Raw genomic sequence first — 21,286 nt, forward strand, 5'->3', positions numbered from 1 at the left:
CTGCAACTTATTCCAAACATAAAGAAATTGCAAAAAAGATGGTGGTGGAGATCCGACGTCGAAATGCAGGTGAAGATCCGACGCTGAGCCGTAGCCGCCTGTAATGGTTGGATGAAAATCATAACAAAACTAAGACAAATAAGGAAAACCCTTTATCTCTGAAAATGGGGGAAGATGTGAAAGGACGAAGAGAGGAAGAGAAGAGGGGAGAGGGGGGAAGAACAAAGGCTTCATTCACCCTCAAAGTGAAAAAGGCTCTAAGTGTTTTTTGAGAGAAAGGGGGCTAGGATTTTGGCTAATACCAACTTAGAGATTTTTTAGAAGACTGGCATCTAAACAAAAATGTGATAGTCTTGACAGATTGGAATAGCATATTTGGAGAGTGCTTTTAGCCAATTTCGCTACAGGTCATCAATTGACAGCCATTTGATCAATTCAAAACGAATTCAACGGCGAAATAGGCTATGTATAAAGGTCGAAATTAGGCTATGTTCTCACTTAATGTTTTTTTATATTTTAAGTACTTGTGAGTACAGAAGAAAAATCGTAGCAGTAAAGACTGTCATCAACCATATTCTGTTTAATCAGTCAAACGCAGCTCATTAAGGATATAATTGTCAATTCGCATCCAAATTAAGAGGGTAGAATCGGCAATAGAAAGGTATGAAAACCCTAGACTCGCTTCATTGCTCTTCAGAAGCCAGTGGGTCTCAAAGTCCAAACGCCGTTGCTTGTTCGTTGGTGGGCGAGACTTTCAGAGTTGGTGCATTGGCTATGGATAAAGGTCAAGCAGAAATGGAGGGGCCTATTTTCAGGGACATAAGGCGATATTACTGCGAGTATTGTGGAATCTGCAGATCCAAAAAGTCTCTGATTGCTTCTCACATCCTCTCCCACCACAAGGTTTACTAATTTTTTTCTTAATTTTAATGTTGTATGGTGGATTTATGATTTTTTCTGAATTGGATCTTTGATTTTGAGTGGTATGCTGTTGTGGGTTTATTTGGTTTTGTCTTAGAAACGAAATTTGGAACTTGGGTTGCTTTTAGATTGATTGTTGTAATTTTTATTTATTTTATTTATATATTTTTGGGTGTAGGATGAGATGGAAATGTCTAGTGTTGATGAAGATCGAGAAGTTGAGCAGGAAAAATCTAATACTTGCCAAGAGTGTGGTGTCACTTTCAGAAAACCTGCACATCTCAAGCAGCATATGCAAAGTCACTCACTTGAGGTATTGTTTATCGTCCATGTTCAAAACAAGCTGAGGCCTTTGAACAAGAAAAAAAAGGACTGATAAATTGTCTTCTAGCCTGAGATTTATTGAACTAAGCTTACAGTGTTTTGCTTTTATATGGCTTAGACGAGTTGATTCTTCTTGCTGCTTTTAATTTTGAATTGCTGCCTGTTATTAACCGAGTATAACTCTTCAATGTACTAAAATTGATCTGGCTGCAAGGGAATATTTTATGGAATTGTATGTTATTCTCCCATTAGTTGGCAGTAAAACCAGCAGTAGCTTCTAAAGGAGTAATTGAATGATGTTACAAGTGAGATATAATAGACTTTGATGATGTCAGAGCTTATTAGTTTCACAATTTCGGAATATGCATATGTACTAGATGAAGTTTTGTAACGTTTGCATCAATTGAATCTATTGAATATATAAGTTTTGCAGGAATCAACGTATATGAAATATATACGATGGATAGCGTGAAGCATTGGATCCCACACAAAGAACTCCAAAATGCGAGATGGTTATGACTTGAATGGACTAGTACCAGGTGGGAGACCTCCTGTGAAGCTCCATCAAGTGAACCTCAATCACGCACTGTTTGGTTTGAGGTTTAAGTGATGTTCAATTGTATTTTTTTATATTTATATTTATTCGTTCATCAATTTATATAGCTTATTCTTTGCAGAGGCCATACATATGTTCAGTAGATGATTGTCATTCCAGCTACAGAAGAAAGGACCACTTGAATCGCCATCTCCTTCAGCACCAAGGGAAACTCTTTAAGTGTCCAATTGAGAACTGCAATCGTGAATTTGGTTTCCAAGGTAACATGACGAGGCATGTCAATGAACTTCACAGTGAGGATTCCCCCTCAACTAATGGTGGGGCTCAGAAGCAGCATGTGTGCAAGGAAATTGGTTGCGGAAAGGTGTTTAGATTTGCTTCGAGGCTGCGGAAGCATGAGGATTCCCATGGTAGCTTTTGTTTTTGAATTCTATTTTTCTTTTTAAGTTTTATATTATGTTGTCACAATGCAATGAAAAATGCAGATTGACATATAGATGACACATATTTTCCCCTTAACGATGAGAAATATGGTGGTATAATTCTTGGCAATATGATTTTTGCAACCTTTGATGATACCCTTTACTTCTGCAGTTAAGCTAGACACAGTGGAGGCATTCTGCTCTGAACCAGGTTGTATGAAACACTTTACGAATGAGCAATGCCTTCAGGCCCATATCCATTCCTGCCACCAACATACTACCTGTGAGATATGCGGGACCAAGCAACTGAGAAACAACATCAAAAGGCATCTTCTCACACATGATGATAAACATTCAATAGAGAGGATTAAATGCGATTATAAGGGTTGTCTTCATACATTTACAACTGTAAGTTGCTGACCTAAAAACAATAGTTGACCCACATTATTAATTATTTTGGGATGTAAAAGTTGTTTAGAATTCTGTGTTAACATTTGGTTTTACATATGCAGAAGTCCAATCTCGCTAAACATGTGAAAGCTGTACACCTAGAACATAAACCTTTTGTCTGTAGCTTTTTGGGTTGTGGCTTGAGGTTTGCATACAAGCATGTGAGAGATAACCATGAGAAAACTGGATGTCATGTCTATACTCAGGTGACTTTTTGGTCTTGGATAATTCAATACCCCTGCATGTTGGATGTTTGCATATTCTTTTTGGATAAGCATCTTTTCAGCCAATGTCACAATATGAACTCATATGGGGGAAATCAATGGCATTGAATTTCAGGGGGACTTTGAAGAGGCTGATGCGCAATTCCGGTCACGTCCAAGGGGTGGGCGTAAAAGGGAGTGCCCCAACATACCAATGCTGGTTCGGAAAAGGGTGACTCCACCAAATCAATTGGGCCAAGAGTGCGAGTACATCCCCTGGTTACACTCACAAGAGGACAATGACGAGCAGTGAATGTGAATTCGAATATTGATATATATAGAGGTAGTAGGCTAGTAGCTTGGACATTATTCCACCACTTTTGTTGCTGCTTGTGAATGTGAATACGAATACGAATACTGATATATATATATAGTTGTAGCTTTTGATAGCTTTTAAATCCGTCACAATTGTGGCTATAATTCTTCATGTAGTGCATTGCATGCTCTTGTTTCTTTCTACTCAGTAGTTGTTTTGAAAAGTGGTTTCTATTGCTTGGTTTTTTTGTTTTTTGACCAAGTAAATATTCTAAACAACTCAAAAGTACTGGGACGGGATTTGAGTTCGGGCGATGGGCATTCTGTCCTAACCAATGGAATTAAACGATATTCTGAACTATAAACTAGGGATGGGGAATTGAATTCGGATACAAGGTGGCCGTTGCTCCAGCAAACTGACTCTTTCCACATATGCATATTACTTCGTTTGAGTTTACTTCTTACACTTACAAGAAAATAAGGAATTTTTGTTTTCGTATTTTGGTAGTATTTAAATTCCCTTGTTTGGTTTGGAAACCCTTAATATTTTGAATTAACCCCTTTAATTTTCTCCCCTAAATATTTTACTTTTACCCTCCATGAATTAAAAAATGAAATACCACATAAGGCCCTTATCCTCAGTTGACACTTTTCCAGCCTCCCTTTAAGCAGATGCCACCGCTGGCGAGGGGTTGTAGGCAGCTTTGGTGCAAACATCAAAGATTGACCGAGTAATTTTGTTAATGATTAGGTCAAGTGTGTTTCTTTTGTAAAACTTTCAATGAATGCTACCTTTATTTCCTTCATTTCCTGGCCTGTCCAATCGGGTTAAAAAGTTGGATAGAATACCTCCAAAATAATTTTTATATTTACTAGAATAAGATTTGAAGTTGGAATTTACTTATACAAAAAGATAACAAATAAAAATAGTGAAACAAGCCATGACGGAAGTTAAGTCAGTTAATCAAAATACCAAGTCGGGTATCCTACATTTTTAGATTATTTTAAAATAATTTAGGCTAAGCAAACGACCCACTAACTAGTTTAATATGCGCATGCCCGATCATTACTATTTGTTTCTTCATTTTTACCTTTTCTTTTTTTGGGACCCATTATGTTTTTGAACAACCAACGAAACATTAGCCATTAGCCTGCTGCCTGCGACAGTGTTGCGACCTGGTCCCGTCAGAGATGGTGTCAACGATATCTTCTTCTTCAGCTCCATCAAGTTGTTCGCTTCTCTCCTCCGAGTTCTTTCCAACTCGGTCGACTCAGCCATTCAAAGCCGCTTCGCTTTCATGGGTTTCTTCTTTTCCTCCGGTAAACATATCCATAAGCTCCATTGCAGACCCTCCCACTCCCACTCTCAACAAGGTAATTAATACGCTCACTTTCGCAATCTCCCAAACCACCCTTTCGACAATTCTCAGAAAAAAAAAAGTGTTATATTTCAAATTCCTTATCTTAGACAAATATGAAGATAACTCTGAATTCTTAATCTGTGAAGCTTAATTGAAGAGGTTGCAGTATCACTGAAATGGGATTTTACTGAAATTGTGTGTTGGAGAAGATATTAACACTAGATACAGTCAATTATTTTGGAAACCAGAGCTCTATGAATCTGCCATTAGTGTGCTGGTTTGAATGAATGAGCTTTGTGGGTTATCTGTATTTAATCTTGATTTCTAAATAAGACGTGATATTGGGAATTCAAGTCATGTGATGAGTATAGCTTTCTCAGGGTAGCTAAACACTTCATTTTAGGTCACTTAGGCTAAGAAGGAATCACTCTCACAAAAGGGTGAAACTTGAAATTGTGGCTGTATGAGTACTCTTGGGATGCTCAGTACGGAAATTATTGTAGATGTTGCATCCTGTTTGCTTTCTTGTGAAGAAGCATTTTCCTGGTCTATTGTGGACTTGTAGTGTAAGCTGTTGTCTAAATTTGATAAACTCAATTAACACTCCGTTACCAAAAATCCTCAATCCATTGAAATCTCATTGAGGAGGGTCTCCTAGCCAATAGCAGGACCAGGCATTCTTGTTTTGACAGGGGGACATGTTTGGCATGTCCTATAGCAAATTGCAGGAAGTCCAAAGAGGCTACTTTACCCTCTCTTGACGCCGTGAACATTCTACAACTTAACTGTTTATAAACTGGGGACAAAACCTTTTGATGGTAGTTGTTGTATATGTTTTACATGTGCCAAGTCCTTTCTTGCTAATATATGTAGTTTCTGTTGTTTTTTGGGGATATGGGATGAGATGAATTGGTGGCCCCAAAAAAATGTAAATAAGTGGGGTTTCAGCTTCATACTGTTATGTCATATTGTCCCCTTAAGAACTCTTTGAGGTTCCTAGAAATGTGCATTGCATAAAATGAATAACTAGAAATCCTTTTAAAATGTTGAGCTGACACCTACCGACACCTATTTTTGCCTTTGAAATTACAATATATTTTACTTGTAATTTTAGAATTCTGTTGTTCGAGCTGCATGGACCCGGAGATCTCGAGGAGAAGCTGCAAAGAAGCCTAACAGGAAATCGTGGAAACAGAAGACTGATATGTATATGAGGCCATTCTTACTGAATGTTTTCTTTTCAAAAAAGTTTATCCACGCAAAAGTGATGCATCGGGGAACAAGCAAAGTGATATCAGTTGCTACCACGAACGCCAAGGATGTTCGGAGCAACTTACCCTCACTCACAGATCACAACGCATGCAGAGTTATAGGGAGGCTTATTGCTGAGCGATCAAAGGAAGCTGATGTTTATGCATTGTCTTATGAGCCCAGGAAAGATGAACGGATTGAAGGTAAGCTTGGGATTGTTCTTGATACCATTAAAGAAAACGGGATCATATTTGTTTGAACTAATTAGTGAACTCTTTTAGCCATGTTTGCTGCAATTGAAATTAAAATGTAGAATGTTTATCATTGTTTCACCACCAAATGAATGCCTCACAAATTGGTTGGTTTGAAGACTTCTCTCTCTACTTAGTTCCATGCATGCTTGCTTCACCCCCACAGCTAGTGTATCTATCTCATCAAACAACCTATATAAATTTTGTCACATCTGGGGGACGAATCTGATCAAGGTTGATTGCTAGACTTTTGACAATTGGGACAGTTGAACTGATCTTTGTGGTAAAGTTTCTTTGCTTAAATCGAATAAGCTTTTGAATTCATTTTTCCACTTATGGAAGATTAGGTCCAACTGACCGAATCAGCTCCTGTAGCGAGTGTTGTAAACGCTAAGGATTGGTTGCATTGCATACACACCTTAAGAAAATTCATGGAAACCAAAAACACAAGTATCATAATAAGTTTTTTATATAATTATAGTAAGTGTTTCAAGCATGATAATAAATTCCAATACCTGGTTTGAAATTTGATTGACTATAATAATAATAATAATAATAATAATAATAATAATAACTATCCAGTAATTTATTTGAGGATACTATTTGCCTCCCTACCGGTAAAGAGGTACTCCTACTTCTTACAAATCACAGTTTGACACATGTCGCACTCCTATTGGTAGGAATGTAAGAACTCCTAGACACATGTTGCACTCGTATTGGTAGGAATGTAAGAACTCCTACTTATCTGATAAGGATAGAAGTATTTTTCTTCATTTGAACGGGTGAACACAAGTATCTAGAATTTTTCTTTCTTTTATTGGAATTTTGGGGGAGTATAAGGGGCTTATGTTTCTCTTTCACGAGTTGTCTCTGAATATTTGACAAGTCCTCAAAGTTTTAAATCAATCAATTGGTCCTTGATAATTTTTTGGTCCACTCTCTCATCTTATTCCGTCAAAATCTTTGTTAAAATTGGTAATCCAGCCTACTTTAAAGAGATAATTCATCAAAATACAACCTATCACCACATGACACAAAGTAAAGCTAACGTGTCTTGCTCAACAAGGCTCGCCTTGATGGGCCCCAATTGTGAAACTGTAATTGAAAAGAATATGACTTTATTGAGCACAAACTTGAATTTTAGGACTAAAATGAACTATATTTAAACGATAATACCCTTTTAAAGTTGGTTACACGACACACATGACTAGTTTGACCCTCACTAAAGGCATATATTATTAGTAGTTTTAATCATGCTCTTTGTTTTACTCACATAATCCTTTCAATTATTTTAACCCGAAAGAAAAAAGGTTATTTATTATTTCACTTCCTGAAACTCGAGCTCGCTCTCACTTAACCATCCAAAACTCAAATTTTCTCACTTTACTTCTTTTTAAAAAGGTCTTCGGATGTCCTCGTTGTTAGGTTCTTAAATCAATAGGACTGTAATATCAATTCGGTTTGTTCGTTTTTTTGTTAGACCGTGAGAGCTTGAATGACCATCGACTAATTTTCTCCACGTTGAGCGATTTGCTTCGATTTGTCCTTATCCGAAAATCACCCAAACCAAAATTAATAATTCCTTTGGGCCAAAATTCAAATTATTTGGTAACATCAACGGCCCAGGGAAAGGTATAAAAAGAGAACCTAACAAGAAAACTCATCCATCAGTATTCACTGCAACACAGAGAGAGCGCGGGGGTTTTGCTCCCCTACAACCACTTGACAGATCAAAAATCTGCAGAAAGTAGCCCGATTTCTTGAAGGTAAGGTCAAATTACCCCTCAGTCTCTTTCAACCCTAACATCTGCTAATTTAGTGTAGTTTTGTGTGCCCAAGTAGAATCAAATTTTAATGTTAAAAGAGTATAATCCTGTTCTATTGCTTATTATTGTGGCTTTGTTTTTCCTGTTTCGTGATTTTCGAATGCGTGATTTGTGTTTAGTGTAAATCTGCCCCTTCTTTCAACAATCCTTGAGATCCTCGATATGGACCACAGGCGTAAGATGTTGGCAACTGCAAGCTCTCAAGCTCAAGGTCCTGAGTTCATTGTTGATAGATTCAGTGATCTTCCAGTTGAAGTTGCTCATCACATTCTTTCCTTCCTCCCCTTCAAAGACATCGGACAGGTGGGCTGTGTGTCCAAAAGATGTCTAGAGCTTTATCTTTCATATCCGTCATTGATTTTTAATCCAAGTCACCAACAAAGAAATAACATGTGGAGACGATTGGAGGCGTTTAACTATTTTGATAAATTCTTGGCTAATCGTGATAGTAATAAGATAGAGTGTTTTCGTATATCTTGGGACTACCATTCAGTCAAATTTGCAAGAGCATTTAATGAGTTGCTCAGAATATCCACATGGATCCGTCATGCGGCAAGGTGTAATGTCCAAGTGTTAGATCTTGACTTCGATATGCAGTGTAGAGTACCATTAGAGTTATTGCCGTCTTCCATCTCTGCTTGTAAATCTTTGAGAACTTTAGTGATAGATTTTAAGTGGAACATTCTTAAATGGCCCTCTTCCAATTTTTTGACTAATCTCCAATGTTTGAAGTTGAATAGGGTTCAAATAGAAGGTTTGGAGCTTTTTGACAAATGGATCCCATGCTGTAAATTCCTTAAGGAATTACAGCTCGTATATGTTTCCGGTATAAAACGTGTGACCGTTATAAGCTCTTCTTTGGAATCATTTAGTTTTGTGCTTTATGATCGAAATCCACTCTGTTATCTTGGCATATCCGGTGAGAAACTTGAAGATATACATATACAGTGGCAATGTGCTTCACTTAGCGGAAAATCATTAAATATTTTTGCTCCAAATCTGAAGTATTTGAAATGGGGTGGGAATTTGATGGATCACCAGAATCTGGGGAATTTAACGTGTTTAGAAAAAGCTGAGATTTATCTGGATCCGAAGGTTGATGAGTCTGATAAAGTATTTGAGGTTCTTTGCAGCATAGGGAGGAGTAAAGTTCTTATTCTAAATGAAGAGACCATGAAGGTAAAGCGTGACTGCCATCCTTCATACAGTAATCTTCTTTAAACAAGATGTTATGCATGCAGAGCTTATTATATTAACTTTCCACACTTTATCAGTGATAATACACTATACTAGTATCCCCATGAAGGAAAATGAATACTTTTTTCATATAAACAGAAGTAAATTCATAATTATTCTGAAGTTTTTTTTTAAAATTTAATCCATGTGTGCAATTTATCAGTCTTTGATGATACTAAATGGAAAATATGTACTAGCCGTTTTTGTTTTTGTTTTGTTTTAATTTTGTTATACATATATATTTTTTATAAAAGGAAAATATGTACTAGTTATGAATTACTTATGTCCACAAAACAAAGTTGTTAACGAAAAATGCAACAGATTTGGCAAATGATCATTCATTGCATTTATCTAGACTTCAGGAAATATATTGGATTTAGTTATACTTTGTTACTATTTTTTTTTGGATAAGGGATAACTTTGTTTCTGTTTTGATTCTTGCGCTTTAGGGCACTTATCTTGTCCTATTTGAGGTTCAGCCTTTATAACATTGCAAAACATTGCAGGCTCTGTGCAGGAAAATTCCCATGCCAACATTAGATGGTATTTCATACTTGGGTTTGCGTACTAGCAGCTTGAGTGACGAGCTATTCCCCAAAATGGTCTCTCTTCTTAATGGAATGACTACTTTGCGTAAATTGTGCATAACTTCTAATCCATCCTTCATAAGATGGCGGCCATTAGATGCTCCTGATAATGTAAGTAATAGTATTGTATGTTGGCCCCTGCTGTCTCTCACATGCACAGAGACATTTCTTGAATGAGATGCATTTGATCTTGGTCGAATAATAAAGTATTTTTCCTTTCCTTATGTTTTTATGAATGTGTTTCTAACAAAATTCAATTGATTTGCTTGCTGCCTTTCCAGTCATCCAGGTATAATACGAGCTGCTGTGGATCCCATAACCTTGCTTGTATGCATGAGCTTCAAGAGGTAATAATAGAGCTTTCAAATGGTACTAATGAATGGAAGTTATCAAAGTATATACTGGAGCATATTCAGAGTTTGAAGAAAATGGTAATTCTTTATTCATCCAAGCAAGAAGAAGATGTAGTACTGAGAAAAAAACCCGAGATGATCTCCGCTGCAACAGTTGTCTTTCAGAAAAAGTAGAGCAGTTGACCGAGAACAAAAAGTGGGGAGAAAGGAGCAGGTATAATATTTTTCAGAGGGATTTGTTTTTGCTATAACATTGTAAACTTAGTCTTGATGTTGATTGGTGGTTCAGTATGATATTTCTTTTGGACAAGACACCCCTAAACTTGATATATTTTAATTTGGAGTATGGTTTTTGAATGGCGTACTGCTCTGTTATTATTGTGTTTGGAATAACGTTCCAGATTCACTCATAATTTAATGGGGTTTTGGAGATTTTGGTTTAGATGACATTGTGAGTGTACTCTCAGAGTTCTCTCCCCTTGTCGATGGTGGCGAAGCTAAAAGCAACACTACGTCAGTGTTGGGTTCCTCATCAGGAAACATCCTCTTAGTTTTAATCATAATGTTACTATGTGTCTTGTTATCGGTGCTATGTTCTATGAAATGGGTATACATAAGTAAAATGTATGGTAAACCATGTAAAACATAATTACAATATACCAATTTTCTATCAGAATAGATTAATGTGCACTTCTCTTGAATAATAATGTGTACTTGTATCAGTTACTATAGCCATAAGCTATGTTTCTAAGCTATTTATCAAGCTATCTAGTAATATGGCTCTTTGAAGAAGATCACATATATGATACAACAAATAGCAAAAATGATAATGAAAACATCAATGGTGAGAGCAGTCATTGCTTGATCGCCCAGCGCCATGTTCCTTCCACCTAGACGATCAACCATATCCGGCACAGGTTTGTACTTCTCTACTTCTTTCACATAAGGATCCTCCAACTTCATTCTCATTATTTCTGCTTGGCGGCTTGCAGCCTCTTGAGCAAGTGTCCAGTTGTAAAATCTACGGGTCTCTTCGTTGCTCAACACATTATAAATTTCTCTTAGCCTCACGAACTTGTCGGATGCAGTCTTTAGGGGAAGAGAAGTGGTGTCTGGATGGTACTCTTTGGATAGTCTTCGGTAAGCAGCTTTGATTTCTTCTAGATCAGCCTCTGCTGATACTCCTAAGAACCTGACCAAAATTGATGCCATTTACAATTTACAATGAGTAAAAGTACTATACACATCTAGTGGTTGTTCTTCATGCATGTGACTTAATTACACACATAATAATAATGCATAATTCAGGTTTAATATCCTGCTTTTATGATTTAGACTTCACTTATATCTGCCCTGTCTAGTAGTAATTACTTTCTTAACACAACACGTTAACCCCTGATGAAATTTTAATGAATCAAATCTCTCCGAAATCTTGAAGAATTGCCTCATATCTCTCTCTGAAATTTGGTATTAGAAGGATATGGGAAGACTTGAGAGTGAATGAGTTCAAAACAAACGCACAGATATAATGAATCACTCATGAAATTGCAATTCCTTGAACTATTGTATCTCTTCAAAGCTGGGTTTTATTTAATTATCTATCAAGTTGAAACATATAATTGCCAAGTTAAATACAGAAAAATAAAATAAAATTTCAAGGTTTAAAATAATAAAAATACTTATTCAACTTGAAAGACTCACTGGTAATGAGAATCAGAAATTGAGTCATTCAGCAAATCAGCAAACTTGTCTTCCAAGAGATTGCTCTGCTGCTCTTGCTCTGCTTGTGCCTGCTGTGCTTTGCTGCTGCTACTTGCACTGCTTCCTCCAATCCAACCTTCATCCTCATTCTCCCAATGGATTCTTGTATCAACTCCTGGTGGGGCCCTCTCAGATTTGCTTGGCCCTTGTGATGCTGACACGTGTAATCTGACATGGGTTGTTGCTTTTCTAGTTGTTGCTCTTCTTGCTCCTCTTCTTGTTGCTGCTGTTGTTGTTGGGCTCCCAAGTAAGAAAGTGTGTGAAGCCTGAGGAGCGGCCGTGAAAGCCATGGAAAAGGGAGGCTAAGAAGGTGCTCAGTGGTATTTTACAATTATTTTTTGGTCATATTGTTGCTGAGGGGATTGTTTTTCATGGCCTCGTTTATGTGGTTCAGAATAAAAATCAAAGCAGGTTCATATATTAATGAATTTTATTTATTTATTTTGTGACAACATGACTTGTCCTCACCTACAACAAGAGGTATGCTATTATGTGGTCCACATTGAAGAGGATTAAGCAGCTCGATATATCTACAAATTACCTTTTGTTTAAAATTATAACAATAGCTCAGTCGAAAACCAACTTGAAAAGCATTTAGTCATCTAACCATAATGATTTTCACAAGAATTTTTCTTTTAAGGCACTTTGAGTTCTCGTGATAATATGAGAGATCTAGTTTGAGTTTTTTTCTTTTTCTTTTTGATAACTGAAGTCTCTATAGTTTTTATCTTGAAACCATTGTCACAAGAATTTATCTTGGAATATGTTCTTTGAATTTGATTTTTTGAATTTGGATTTTCACTTTTGTCTTTGCAGTTTCAATTATAGTAATTGGACTTCCAGTTGGATATTCCCGCAAAAGAACATGTTTAGATTTATGTCCAATTATGTGTGGAAGTAAGTACTTAAATGTTCTCAAATTTATACCCGATTTATATTTTGGTCCATAAACTAAATTATTCATTCAAATGGTCCACCAACTCTTTATTAATTGGCGCTTTGGTCCTACCATTACATTTTCTGTTAAATTTAGACATGTGAGTAGCACATGCTACATTTATGGGGGCAAATAAGACTTTTGACCTATGTATCACCCTTTTATCACCACTGTATCACTTATATATCACCACTTTATCACCTATGTATCACCACTTTATCACAACTTTATCATAATGTATCACCACTTTATCACCTATATATTACCACTTTATCACCTATTTGGGAAATATAGGGCGGTTATGGACGATTTTACCCTTACATTTGACGGCAACATTAACATAATGTAACAGTAGGATCAATGGAGCGATTAATATAAAGTTGATGGACCATTTGAACGAATAATTTAATTAAAGGATCAAAATGTAGATCGAATATAAATTTGAGGACCATTTGAATAATTTATCGTACGGAATTATAAAGGAGGTAAACATCAGGAACTAAAAATGGTTTTTTCCACACAAAAAAAAGGAGGATATTTAAGGAGGGTAGAACAGCCAATTCCCCTAAACTAAACCCAAAAAAGAGAGCGAACGGCCCCGAAGTGGAAGCTTTCTCCTTCTCTCTTTTCCGATTTTTCTGGTGCTAGTTTCCCGCCAAACTGTAAGTGAAGTCGACCACTTTCTGAGATTTCTGTGCGTTTCTCGCACAACATAGAGATGGGTTCGAAGAGAAAGAGGTCCAAAGAGCGCTGCAGCCCTGCAATGGAAGAAACGCCAACTCCCAGTCACATTCCCCCTCTCACCTTCCAAACCCTAATATCTGCAATTCAAGCCCCTGAGGTACTCCATCTTACTTTGCATTGTCGTTTTCTAGGAGTTTTACGGCTCACTTCTCACAAGTTCTTAAGGTTTTTGTTTGGATAGAGTGCCCAGAGTAATGGATTGTAGGTTTAGAGACCAAATGTGAGAGAATTGAAAAAACATTTGGGAAGTTAATCTAACAAGTTTGTTCCTTTTTGGTCGAAACAAGCGGCTTTGTGTTGCTTTGTTGTTGAAACTTCTTGGATATGTGCTGCTTTTGTACGGATATGAACTTATATTTACATATATAAATGCATCAATTCATTCTTAATGTGTTAAATTTCAGGGTCCAAAGCTGCCGCTTTTGAAAAGATTGTACTTCCTACTAGTTACACTGTCTTTAAACGAACCAATGCGTTGTTTTAATTTTGAAGGCGCTTTCGATCATTGTGGGGTTGAAGGGAAACTTGAGGATATACATAACTTGATTAATGTTTTGTTTGAAGAGCTTGATAGGAGGTTTAAACTCTTCTTCTCCGCTTTACGTGATGTTTTTGCAAGTAGAGGGCAGGAGCAAATGGAATACGACACAGATATGTTTGCGACTGCTGATGAACTACCTCTGCTTCTAAGATGTTGTATGTTAGTCTTGGCCTTGGCTGACCCTACTATGCTAGTGGAGAAAACCCAATTTCTTCTTTCTGTACTAGGGAGCTTGATTTACTTGGTTACAAATGGAGGAGAGGAGAAAAACTCTGTCAGGTTTCAGAAGTTCGTTTCTTCTAAATTCATGTACACTGATGTTGGTGGTTCTTCTACCACTGTTTCCGAAGAGTTTGTTGCCTCTTTATGTTTCACAGAGCCTTCAGATCCGTGGTGTCCGACTCTATGTGCAGTGCTTGAGGTAAACATTCAAAAAATATCAGCCTATGTTTTTTCAAGTTTTTTGTTTTTTATTTAATCTTTTTGTGCGGTGGAAATTTTAGCTATGCTTTCACCCATACAGTGGTTTACTTGCTCATAAAATTGGAATTATAAATACGACGTGGTTGAGTTTCCATTTTCATACGACTATGTCGTATACAGTTTATCATTCATATAAATTTACAAGATAAGGATATGATTAAATAGATTCATGCTTTGAGGACATTTTTGCACTGGTCAGCGTTATATATTCCTTTTGCAGTTGGAGAAGAATTCCACTTCAAAGATCCTATTCCCATTAAGTGTTTTGTCAGAATTTCAAGTGTCACTCTCCGATGCAGAACAGTTAAGACATTACAAACTATCAATATCATGGCATTCCTGGTAGTTGACACGTTCACATAAAATATGTCAAAACGAAAGATGCAAAACAAAAAATATTGAGGAACTAAATCTTTATCGTACGTTTAATGACCTGGTAGGAAAGTTCAGGGCTTGCACAGTTGTATAATTTCACTTTGTTATATGAGGTCTGTCCATGTTTCAAACTTCAGTGAAATTGCTTTTCTACCTATTTTCAAATTGACATTGACCTCCCCTGTTTGCAAATTTTCTTGATAACCTCCAGTTAGTGGTTCATTGTCAAATGGATGTAAACTATTTTTTGGGTGGAATTCTATTGACATAATATAGTATATTGCTTCATTATTATCCGGATCAAATTTTTTCTTGACTAGATTTTCTTTTGAGCAATGATCTTATACTTTGTAGTTTCGTCAAATAATTATTTGAACTAAGCTTGTTCTCTTTCAAATTTTGGTGTCATTCCTCCATATGAAGTTCTCACGCCATTCTCCAATGTTTAATTACTTTTGTACGAGTTATTGCACCTATACACAACTGAAGTTTGATAGATCGTCTTTAGATATTTGCAGATGAACTTGTAATGCATAGATTGCTGAGAGAGTACTTGAGTCTTGTTGATTCTACTTCTTCCACAACTGAAATTCTATTTCAGTGCCACTTTGTTAAAGGTGATATTGGAAGTGTTCTGGAGGTGATTTCTGTTCATTTCATCTCGTCAGTTTATGGCAAGCGAGCAAATGAGAACTTCCTTAAAAGATTGTTCTGCGACTTCGGACAGCATTGTAGAGTTCCTGAACTGAGCCTGACTTCTGCGGTGTCATTGCTTCAAAACCCCGTCATGCTTTCAGCACCAAAAATGCTGCAGACACATATGACTTTATTGGTTTCTGAAGCCATTGATGTAGACGTGTCTTTGAAGAATGCTAGACCAGATCTTAGGCTGATGGAAGGCTACCTAACAGCATTTGAAAGGTCTGTCCATTTGTACACCAGCCACATGTCTGGTTCACTTATGGATTTCCATCCCTTGGGTGTTAAATGTTCTTATGACAGTTCATGCATGCTAGGGAGAAGTTCTCAACCTTCCTTTGAATCTTATATTCAACAAGTCACGAGAGATAAAATTTATGATCTAGTTACCGATTCAGATTCTTTATGGGACTTGTATTTGTGCAATATGTTCCATAGAACAAAATCTGACCTGATGGCTGCTTCTATTACATACGTAAATGAGAGCCAACATATTTTTGATGAATCATGTAGAGATGATATATTGTCAGTCTTACGGAGCATAATACTTCTAAGTTTTTCTTGTGATGTAAGTGATACAGTGTTGTATAGAAAAGGGGTTACAAGTCCCCAAGATATTTATCTTCTTGCTTCCATATTGAAGTTAATGAGTACTTCCTTGTTGAAAGCTATTTGTTCCCTAAGGCATGGTGGGGATTTGGATTCTCCAAGAACCTTAAAAGATGTTTCTTCTAAGGAATATGATTTTGTAGTGGATATCATTGGCTGTTTTCACCAGTTCAACATGTCTCTACCAAATCAAAAGTTCTTATTTGACATGATGAAGACCTGTCCGTTGATACATAAGACTTCCAAGTGGATGCTTCTGCATTTTTCAGGCTTGCTGTCCTTATGTTTTGCTAGTGGGATTGATTTCTTAGTTAAGGGCTGCATATCAACAATCATGGCACTATTACATCTATATGTTTTTGAAGAGAGTGATTTAGTGGCACTCAGCTCATTGCTAGTTTCTGGTTCACAAACCTTTTCATCTGGTTTGTCCTCTGACAAGGTTACCGAGGTGAGCTTTGCTTTTCTATATGACTTTTTTGAGTTCAATTCGTATGCTCATGTTTCATTCTTCAAACTTTTGTAAAACAAAAAAGGAAAAAAATGTTTAATTCTTTGAACTGGATGTTATAGATTTGAAACAAGTGCCATATGATGCAGGCCGTGGTGAAAAATAAATCTGTCAGAAGAGTTGCAATGAAATTTCAGAAAATTCAAACACTTCACTTGAGGTACCAAATACTATTGTGTACTGTATCTGCTGTTCATAGTTCTCTTGCCTACCATGCATTTCTTTCTTGGGAGCTTCTCTTGCGGGGTCATATTTGTCTAGCTTTAAGAAGTGCATAAGGTTACTCAGGCCTGATTTGGCAATTTTTGTGTAGTGAAGCTTCCAGATCTACTTTTTTTTCTTTTCATTTTTTGTTTTTGGAGGTTGCTTCAAGCCATCATCCATTCCATAATGCAAAGTCTTGTTCATCATTTGTTCTCCAAATGCATCAGATGTGTCTCATTTGGCATTGAATCCGTTGAATGCATATAATGATGCCAAAAGAAATTTCTTCTGAGATTGTTATTTAGAACAAAGAGTAGGTTAGAAATTCAAGGAGGTGGCATCTGAGTTGACTCTAAATATGCTTGTTTCTTCTCGTATTAAACCATAAAAAATATAAAGAGATTGTAATGTAATTGTGATTAGATTTCAGTAGCGGCTAGTTGTCATTAGAAACTTACACTATCAGTCTTCTCAGTGTTGTGGTTTCTGACGTGTGCTGAACCATGATATTGGTAGTCCTTGGAGCATAAGAAATTTCGTGCTATAGTTCTCCAGCAAAAGAAAAATCACTGCACCTAATCATGGTGCGCTCTGGTTCGAGAAAGAAGAAAAGGAGGATTCTATAGTTCTAGCTTGAATAAATAACTTGTTATGATCACATGAATAAATTCAATTAATCATTCTTGTTTGATGTTGGTTATCTCTTCCTTTGGAACTGGTATGGCTTGGTTTGTTGAAAGTGAGGATGTCTTTGATATAAGTATTTATTAGAGTCCAATAACAATTTGAAACGGGCATTACTCTTACATGATGGTACATGCTGCCTTCAAAGCTAAATCAGTTTTTTGCCTTGTTATTTTTCAGCAAAGAATCTCAAAGTGAGGTAGCAGAAACTTCAGAAAATGCTTGTTTCATGAGGAGTACAAGGGAGTCTATGAATGTCATGGAGGAGGAAACAGAGGAGACCTGCAATGGGGAGGTTTTTCTCAATTGCATACTAGGAAGCTCCCAGAAATCTGACATAGATGATTTAGCAGACTTCATTGTATGCAAACCAGCGAAGGATTATTCTAGCTGGTGGAAGGATCGAGAAAGGTATCGAGGGATGAAAATTCAAAGAAAGAAACAACTAAGGTGGGAGAAAAGGAAAAATGCTTGGAAATCTATGGTAGGAAAGAAACATAGGTAGTGTTTTTAACTGCTGCTAATGCATACTTGATTAAAAAATGCTTCTAGCTAGGTGGCTTAGATAAATTACAATTCTGAGTATAGCAACAGTTTTTGAAGTGTATAAAAGTATTATGACGAATGTGAAAATTGGCTATGGGACGAAGATTCTAGAAGTGTAAATTCATTTCATGTGAGGCATTAAATTATTGTCTACATCTTGGGCGCATAACATAAGGTACGATCACCACATTGCAACAATTTCTAAAAGTGTGGGTGCTTAAATGTTAAAATTAAAAACATGGGTACTAACATGTTTTGTTGGTGAAAGGTTAGAGTATTAAAATGAAATTAATCCCATGTTAGTGAAAGGTTAGAGTATTAAACTGAAGTTAACCTTCGAAAATAAAGACTACTTATGCAACAAAGAAATAAAAAATCGAAGAAAAAAATCAATTTATCTTGAATAATTTAAATGAATATGTAAAAGATTGGAAGAAACATTATTGCTATGTTTCAAAAAGCATTAACGAAATCATTTTTCTTATTTTTGCTACACATCCTTCTTATGCTAATCTTTTCAACATTCATTTTCTCTCATTTCCCTATGTTCTTCCATAAGTCGTAAGAAAAAAGGATTCCTTTCCAATTCAAATTTATTAAACAACCGAAAAACATAGAGAGGGATGGTTGAAATATAAAGCATATCTTCCGAAAATAAAAGGAATAATGAAGAAAAACCATCAGTACACTATAACCATTTTTTAAAAATGTTTTTAAGTGAAGTTAGGACCTCTTCCAAGTCTCAACATTGGGAGGAGACCGCTAGACCAATAACTAGTTGATTATTAATATTTTTAAAGTATCATCGAAGTGAAACTTACAAGTTCATGAAGGTCACCCAACCCCCCTCCTAGTTAGACTCCAATCGACAAACAATTACGTTAATTCTCCCCTTAATTACAAGTCCATGCTAATAGGTTTGGCAAAACCAAAATATGATCTCATTGAGGAAGTTAGGTAACTTAAATACATGCACGAACGACTCTAAACAGAGCACAAAGAAGTCTATGGATGGAGTATTTTTTCTAACATATATAGAGGACATGCATGCATATTCTCATGCACCCCATTTCATCCCAATCCTCCAATAAAGTGCCTGAGATTGTAATCTGAAGAGCCACCCTCCTTGACAGCTTCTTTGGCCAAACCTTTCCATTTTTCACAATTCCTTCTTATCTCTTCCCCTCTCTCTCCATCTCCCATCACAATCTCCAGGCACCTCTTAATCTCTGCACCCTCAATCACTCCCTTTTCATTCTCTTTGCCTCTAACTCCAACCCCCCACACTTCCTCCACTAGTTTTGCATTTGTGTTCTGGTCTGAAAATTGAGCAAAACCCACCATTGGAACCCCAGCTACCAAGCTCTCGACAGTTGAATTCCACCCACAATGCATCACAAAACACCCCACTGACTTGTGCCCTAAAACCTCCATTTGTGAACACCATGGCACCACTAAACCCTGTTCTTTGATTTTCAGTCTGTTCTTTATCTTCATTATCTGAGCTTCTTGATCTCCTCCCTTCTCTGCACAGCGAATAACCCATAAAACTGGGAGGCCACTCTCCACTAGTCCATTCAACATCTCTTCAATCTGATCTCTCTTTAACACCACCATGCTCCCAAATGACACATAAACAACTGAGCAATCTGGTTTTGAGTCCAGCCATTGAAGGTAATCATCCTCAGATTTGTCAAACAAGTCGCAACGAAACCCGTCATCACTGGATTGGTTTTCATTTTCCTCCCAAAACCCAGTTATAACCAAGGGTCCAATTGGAATCACATTCATGCTTGATGATCTGAGAGCTTTGATTGCTGCCCCTTCTAAGGCATCAAAAGTGTTGAGTAGCGCAAGACTGGAGTTGGGTTTGCCCTGTTCCAAGACTTGGATGTGTTCTTGAAAGGTAGGGATGACTGAAACATGTGGACTGGTTGGTAGGAGAAAGGAAGGTAGCTCTGTGGGAGCAAAAGGAGGCAACCCTTCTATTGTCATAGAATTTGGAAATGGAGGGCAGTTGTGAAAATGGTTGATGTAATGGTGGCAAAGTGCAAAGGAGGTGGTGGATTGTATGCAGAGAAAAGCAGATGGTATGCCACAATCACTTGCAACTTCAGCAGCCCAAGGGAGGAGGACAGAGTAGATGAGAAAAGTGACAGGGCCTGAGTGATCTTGAGATGTAGAGATTTTCTCAATCAAGGCTTTGAGTGTTTTTGATCCCACAAGCTTAAATTCAGACATGAAGAGATTGGGGTCATTGATTGGTTTGATTCCATCATCACAGCCATCTGAGAAAGAAGCATATGACAAGCCTTCAAGAGAAGGGAAGGATTTGATTTTGGTGAGGCCACGGATGGTGGTGGCATAAGTGACATGTGTGCCTCCAATTCCTATGAGGCGCTTGGCAAGTTGGAGAGTAGGGTTTATGTGGCCTTGGGCTGGGCAGGATATGAGAAGGAAGTGATGATGATGATGCTTCATGTCCATGACAATTGCTCTCTTGTTTGGCTGAATCTTGATCTGGGATAATGGGATTGAAAATTTTGTTCTAAGTAATGAAGGTGGTGTTAAAGCTTCATGATTTACCGTCGTTTTGGACTTTTGAGTACAAATTAGGCAGATTCCAATCCACACTAAAGTCAAAAGTCATGAAGTGCCACTAGATCAACTAGTCATGAGCGCCGTTAGATTGATACAAAATCTCTTTCTGGAAACTTGATAATTATTGTCCAGATTAATGTAAACCACATTTCAAGTAGATTTATATAAACGAGGGTATATATAAATTATATTAGATCATCGTGATTAAACTGAGCGCTAGTTTCCCTTGAACATACAGGAGTTCATTTTACAGTTTTAGCAACTGGGGTTATAGATTCTCTTAGCCCTCAATGATTTGATGCTGATCTTTGAGTAGATATTTGAATCCTAGAAGAAAATTTGCTCGTTATTTGACACAAACTTACAAAGACGACAGCCATTGGAGCAACTTCATGATACAATGGCACAAGGAAAGAGCTTTTCTGCTTCAGGATGGTGCACTGAAAACGAAATTGCGGATGGTGCATTCGAATTCTATGAACTTCAACATGCACCATCCTCTGTTTCGTTTTCAGTATTTTCCTAGAATTTGAAT

The 21,286-nt window shown here is 37.0% G+C and overlaps 6 protein-coding genes across 9 annotated transcripts; 4 read left to right on the top strand and 2 right to left on the bottom strand.

The window, feature by feature from the left end:
• Positions 1 to 648: 648 nt before the first annotated feature.
• Positions 649 to 3,363, top strand: LOC117616600 (transcription factor IIIA). The gene is made up of 6 exons (XM_034345971.1): positions 649 to 903; positions 1,100 to 1,234; positions 1,923 to 2,211; positions 2,396 to 2,631; positions 2,736 to 2,879; positions 3,013 to 3,363. Exons 1-6 carry the CDS (start codon positions 664 to 666, stop codon positions 3,187 to 3,189), a joined length of 1,221 nt encoding a protein of 406 aa, XP_034201862.1. The 5' UTR covers positions 649 to 663; the 3' UTR covers positions 3,190 to 3,363.
• Positions 3,364 to 4,292: 929 nt separating this feature from the next.
• LOC117616602 (50S ribosomal protein L18-like) lies at positions 4,293 to 6,172 on the top strand. Its single transcript, XM_034345973.1, has 2 exons — positions 4,293 to 4,565; positions 5,667 to 6,172. The coding sequence occupies exons 1-2, from the start codon at positions 4,383 to 4,385 to the stop codon at positions 6,060 to 6,062; spliced, it is 579 nt and encodes a 192-aa protein (XP_034201864.1). The 5' UTR covers positions 4,293 to 4,382; the 3' UTR covers positions 6,063 to 6,172.
• Positions 6,173 to 7,642: 1,470 nt separating this feature from the next.
• On the top strand, positions 7,643 to 10,413 carry LOC117616599 (F-box/LRR-repeat protein At3g26922-like). 2 transcript variants are annotated; one of them, XM_034345969.1, is made up of 4 exons: positions 7,643 to 7,820; positions 8,000 to 9,059; positions 9,623 to 9,814; positions 9,985 to 10,413. In XM_034345969.1, the coding sequence occupies exons 2-4, from the start codon at positions 8,043 to 8,045 to the stop codon at positions 10,228 to 10,230; spliced, it is 1,455 nt and encodes a 484-aa protein (XP_034201860.1). In that variant the 5' UTR covers positions 7,643 to 7,820; positions 8,000 to 8,042; the 3' UTR covers positions 10,231 to 10,413. The 2 variants fall into 2 exon arrangements, with proteins under 2 accessions (XP_034201860.1, XP_034201861.1); XM_034345970.1 differs by having other exon boundaries at positions 8,054 to 9,059.
• Positions 10,414 to 10,719: 306 nt separating this feature from the next.
• On the bottom strand, positions 10,720 to 12,240 carry LOC117616601 (NAD(P)H-quinone oxidoreductase subunit T, chloroplastic). Its single transcript, XM_034345972.1, has 2 exons — positions 11,758 to 12,240; positions 10,720 to 11,248 (listed from the first exon to the last, which is right to left on the bottom strand). Exons 1-2 carry the CDS (start codon positions 12,105 to 12,107, stop codon positions 10,825 to 10,827), a joined length of 774 nt encoding a protein of 257 aa, XP_034201863.1. The 5' UTR covers positions 12,108 to 12,240; the 3' UTR covers positions 10,720 to 10,824.
• A 1,252-nt stretch (positions 12,241 to 13,492) lies between these two features.
• On the top strand, positions 13,493 to 18,303 carry LOC117616598. 3 transcript variants are annotated; one of them, XM_034345967.1, is made up of 5 exons: positions 13,493 to 13,595; positions 14,121 to 14,460; positions 15,406 to 16,656; positions 16,806 to 16,876; positions 17,785 to 18,303. In XM_034345967.1, exons 2-5 carry the CDS (start codon positions 14,134 to 14,136, stop codon positions 18,107 to 18,109), a joined length of 1,974 nt encoding a protein of 657 aa, XP_034201858.1. In that variant the 5' UTR covers positions 13,493 to 13,595; positions 14,121 to 14,133; the 3' UTR covers positions 18,110 to 18,303. The 3 variants fall into 3 exon arrangements, with proteins under 3 accessions (XP_034201858.1, XP_034201857.1, XP_034201859.1); XM_034345966.1 differs by having other exon boundaries at positions 13,502 to 13,595; positions 14,063 to 14,460; XM_034345968.1 differs by lacking the exon at positions 13,493 to 13,595 and having other exon boundaries at positions 14,349 to 14,460; positions 15,416 to 16,656.
• Positions 18,304 to 18,913: 610 nt separating this feature from the next.
• Positions 18,914 to 21,186, bottom strand: LOC117623072 (UDP-glycosyltransferase 75C1-like). Its single transcript, XM_034353925.1, has one exon. It carries the CDS (start codon positions 20,635 to 20,637, stop codon positions 19,222 to 19,224), a length of 1,416 nt encoding a protein of 471 aa, XP_034209816.1. The 5' UTR covers positions 20,638 to 21,186; the 3' UTR covers positions 18,914 to 19,221.
• Positions 21,187 to 21,286: the final 100 nt, after the last annotated feature.

This window comes from Prunus dulcis, chromosome 1, assembly GCF_902201215.1.
Source record: "Prunus dulcis chromosome 1, ALMONDv2, whole genome shotgun sequence".
NCBI lineage: Eukaryota > Viridiplantae > Streptophyta > Magnoliopsida > Rosales > Rosaceae > Prunus > Prunus dulcis.